The sequence below is a fragment of the Arachis ipaensis genome, chromosome B02 (genome assembly GCF_000816755.2).
Source record: "Arachis ipaensis cultivar K30076 chromosome B02, Araip1.1, whole genome shotgun sequence".
NCBI classification, from domain to species: domain Eukaryota; kingdom Viridiplantae; phylum Streptophyta; class Magnoliopsida; order Fabales; family Fabaceae; genus Arachis; species Arachis ipaensis.
Window position 1 is genome coordinate 8,981,206 of NC_029786.2, and position 4,335 is coordinate 8,985,540.

At 39.0% G+C, this 4,335-nt stretch overlaps 2 protein-coding genes across 2 annotated transcripts; one reads left to right on the top strand and one right to left on the bottom strand.

Moving 5' to 3' along the window:
- Positions 359-1,353, top strand: LOC110269164 (serine/threonine-protein phosphatase 7 long form homolog). Its single transcript, XM_021116829.1, has 2 exons — positions 359-604; positions 1,135-1,353. Exons 1-2 carry the CDS (start codon positions 539-541, stop codon positions 1,351-1,353), a joined length of 285 nt encoding a protein of 94 aa, XP_020972488.1. The 5' UTR covers positions 359-538.
- LOC107626776 lies at positions 2,300-3,042 on the bottom strand. The gene is made up of 2 exons (XM_021116830.1): positions 2,406-3,042; positions 2,300-2,310 (listed from the first exon to the last, which is right to left on the bottom strand). The coding sequence occupies exons 1-2, from the start codon at positions 3,040-3,042 to the stop codon at positions 2,300-2,302; spliced, it is 648 nt and encodes a 215-aa protein (XP_020972489.1).

Consider the following 4,335-nt stretch of genomic DNA (forward strand, 5'->3'; position numbering starts at 1 on the left):
ATAAAGTAAAAATTTACATGCAGTTGTTTTTATGTAAAATTGATAATAAAAAATTATTAGATAATTTAACATATTTAACTAGATTGTTATCTAATGATTCTCGAATATCAATTTCACATGAAGACAACTAGGTACGAATTTTTACTAATATATATATATAAGGGCAATTTACGTTATTAAATTGTTTCACCCTCAATATTACGCAAATGCATTGTTTCACTATTTTATATAAACCGCTACTGCCCTTATATATATAGGTGTGCATAAACCGCTACAACCAACCGCGGTTTATGTGTGTGAGTGTGTGAGTGTAAACCGCTGCTGCCAGCAGCGGTTTACGTGTGTGTGTGAGTGTAAACCGCTACTGGTAGTAGCGGTTTACGTGTAGTGTTTTGCCTATATAAACCGTGGTTGTAGCCGCGGATTATGAATTTAGATGGTTTGTGGAGTTTTTTAGAGAGAGAAAATTCTAGAGAGAGGTCAGAGCAAGTTGTGAGCGGGTCCGAGGTATCTCAGCGGCGACTTCTGGCGAGTTATCATGGCAAGCAGGACCCTGTACCGACTGAACGGTGTTGCGCATATTGCCGGTTCTATTGGTGACGAGGTTAGTTAACATTTATTTTTTTCTAGGCTTTGCATATGTTAGTCAGAAAAATGGTAGGTTAGGTAGACGAATTAGAATTTATAGATTGTTCCCACTAGTTTGAAATTAGGCTTCGCATGCTAGGATGTTAGTTCACTGGTTTTGGTTTAGTATTTTGAGTTTTTCTTGTTAAGTTATAAATATGACTAATTAGCTGAATTTCAAATCCTTTCAATGAATGTTATGCTACATGGTGTTGGTTTAGTTTAGGGTTTAGGGATAGTTGATGTTAGTGAATTATTTTAGTTTGGTTAGGGTATTTGTATGATATGAAGTTTTAAATTTTAAAGTTTTATAATATTTTAACATTTCTGGCTGTTATTTATTAAAGTATGTGTGTTGTTATTTTTCCTATCGTGACTAGGGAATTTTTTTTTTATATAGGAGAATTTGTTGATGGTTTAAGATATTTGTATCCGGTTAGATATGAGAATTTTTTTAAGGATAGGAGAATTTAATTGGACTTTGTATTTCTTTGTTGTTTTGTGCAGCCCACTAGGTGTATATACAGTGTGAGACGGCAACAGAATATGTCCATGCATGAAAGGATCATCCCGTATTTAGAGAGGGCTGGATTGTACCATTTGGCCAGGCTAAACAGCCAATGGTTCTGGTTGGATGAGCCACTGGTTAGTGCGTTCGTTGAGAGGTGGCGTCCTGAGACGCATACACGGCATTTACCAGCCACCTCCTCGCATCCTGTCCCTTGAAAGTGAGGGCAAAATTTGCAGCAACATGCCGAATACAAAATGCCCGATAAGCATGGGGAGGTTGCCAACCACTATCAGGGGACTCTAGTGCAGCCTTGATGCCGTTGTGTCTATCAGAGATCACGAGAATACCTTGCTGTGGAGTGACATGCCTTCTAAGGTTCGAAAGAAAGTATGACCAAGACTCTGCATTTTCCCATTCCACGAGTGCAAACGCAACAGGCAAAATATTTGAGTTACCATCCTGAGCGATCGCCAACAACAATGTCCCGCCATACTTGCCATAGAGGTGTGTTCCGTCGATGCTTACGAGTGGCTTACAGTGGCGGAATGCCTCAATACACGGAGGGAATGTCCAAAACATCCGATGAAAGTAGACTCTATCTTCATCAACTTGGTCACCCACCCTAACCGGGGACGTCTTCAGTAGAGCAACGGAACCTTCCATCGTGCATGTGACCCCAAGGATCTACCGAGGCTGATCAGCATATGACTCCCCCCAATCGCCATATATTTGCGCTACTGCCTTCTGCTTCGCCAACCACACCTTCCGATAACTAGGCCTGAATCCATAAGTCGCCTCTGTTGCCTCTTGCAACACCTTAATCGACACCGACGCATCAGCTCGAACCAATGGATAGATTCTCGCACAGATGACATGATAATCAAGCTGCTTGTGGTCGCTTGATATCGATGTGGCCATACACGTGTGCGGACCGTTGTACCTCCTAACTTCCCATGTGCTCTTCTTTTTCCGCATGACTATCCGAATTAACCACGTGCACCCGTTACCAAACTCCTTGCATCTCCCTTGTATTTCAGGTTGTCGGACTCCATAACCTTGTACTCAACTCCATGCCGAATACTGTAATCTTTTACACTCAACACGGCTTCCTCTTTACTCTGGAAAGATTGGCCAATCTGAAATTCAGTCATAGGTGTCCCATCATGCATCTCCTGCCCATCGAATGTTGCATCTACATTCTGCTGTTGGCCGATGGCTTCCAAGTTCAAAGAAGGGAGGTGGGGAGGGTACTCTTGTGTTCCAGAACCGGAACCTCCATGGGTTGAACGTCCACCTCTTGGAATATCATCATCACTGTCCCCACCAATATCGACAGGCTCCGCATCCGAATCATCGTCAAACAGTGCATTCTCAACTCGATCCGGTCCGGCATCGCATTCAAAATCAGGAACAACAGGAGCAATATATGCATGAACAGCCCCAGCATATTCGGACTCAGCATTCGGAACTGCCGCTGCTACCACAGGCATCGATGTTGATGCACCACCAGCTGGGGTCGACTGAGGATTAGGTGCCGATGCCCCAGAGCTATCCACACCATCTTCCAACTTCGCAAGCAGCTCAGGTATCCTCACCTCCGGAAAACTACGCCTACAGTGAAACAAGACCTGCAAGTCTTCATCCGACCCAATCACGAAGGTCTCATATCTCACACCAGTTGACACAACGGCAATGGGAATCTTGTAAAATAAATTTTTTACCCACTTCGTCCCACAGGTACCGAGCTTCCGTAATATGCTTAACTTAATCTCTGCCAACGTATTCGACGATCGGATAAAAACACTAAGCGGTTCTCTATCTATGAATTTTACACCATGCCTTTTGCTCTTTTGAATTTTTCCAGAGCAGTGAACCAGAGCCACAAAACTATCCTCCCCATCCATTTGTGAATAACACTCTACCTCTCCACATTTGGCCCCTCCATGGTTTATATAGGTAGTCCCATTCAGCACACTACACGTAAACCGCTACTGCCAATAGCGGTTTACACTCACACACACACGTAAACCGCTGCTGCCAGCAGCGGTTTACACTCACACATTCACACACATAAACCGCTGCTGTCAGTAGCGATTTATATAAAATAGTGAAACAATGCATTTGCGTATTGAATTTGAAAACAATACATTTACGTAATATTGAGGATGAAATAATTTAATAACGTAAATTGCCCTATATATAATGTAATGGAATCTATACATTATTCAATTAATGATTTAATTGAACATACACGAATTGCTTTGTCATTGGCCATTATGTTTTCTAGGTCAGTTTGGGATATTGGGAATTCATAGTACGATAATGATGATTAATCCCAGCTTTTCCGGTCATAATAAATTTTAATTTGATTAGAAAAATAATCGCCATGCTAACAAACAAAGGGTATTTATATTTTACTATATATTTTCGGGTCATACGATAGAGAAATATTATAAGCTATATATAAATAAAACTAGGCTAGAGTTTAAGATTAACCTGCAGATAATTAAGGGTAATGTTAAGTAGACAAAAAAAAACAGCTAAAATTTACTTTATTTAGCATTAATTAATTATTACAATAATTAATAAATACTAAACAAAGCAAATTATGATTATTTTGGCTGATTTTTTTTTGTTACCAAACATTTTCGGATAATTAATTAGTACTAAAATAAAATTAAACTTGCAAAGAAGCGGACATAAACTAAAGACAGACAATTGAGCTCTAAAATTAATGGTCCTGTGGGGTCAAATTATTGATTGGAATTATATACTACTCTTTTTCTCGTATGAGTATGAACATGATTATGATTATGAAAGCAAAACATATTACTAGTACACTATAGCTAGTACGTAATTAACTACCATAATGATGATATTATTGAATGGGTGATATAATAATTGACTAATATATGACAAATCTAGGAACTATTAATTATTTGAACCAATTTAAAAAGTGTGAATAGGTATGAAAGGAACATTATTAGACTTGTTGATTACTGTATTATTACTTCTGAAATCAACACATTATTTGAAAGGGATTTCCTCCAAATTGGCGGAGACACATGCCTTCAACTGTTAATTAATTTTTTTTTTATTATTATTGACGATATATATAGTTGCATTGAGTCATTGAGAGTATATGTAAGTCAGTAACCCGTAGCACAAGTATAATAAAAATATTAATCATACACTCA

Coding starts and splice junctions, on each gene's coding strand:
- LOC110269164 (XM_021116829.1), top strand. CDS start 539: ATGGCAAGCAGGACCCTGTACCGACTGAACGGTGTTGCGCATATTGCC. Junction 605..1,134: donor CCGGTTCTATTGGTGACGAG/GTTAGTTAACAT, acceptor TGTTTTGTGCAG/CCCACTAGGTGTATATACAG.
- LOC107626776 (XM_021116830.1), bottom strand. CDS start 3,042: ATGGATGGGGAGGATAGTTTTGTGGCTCTGGTTCACTGCTCTGGAAAA.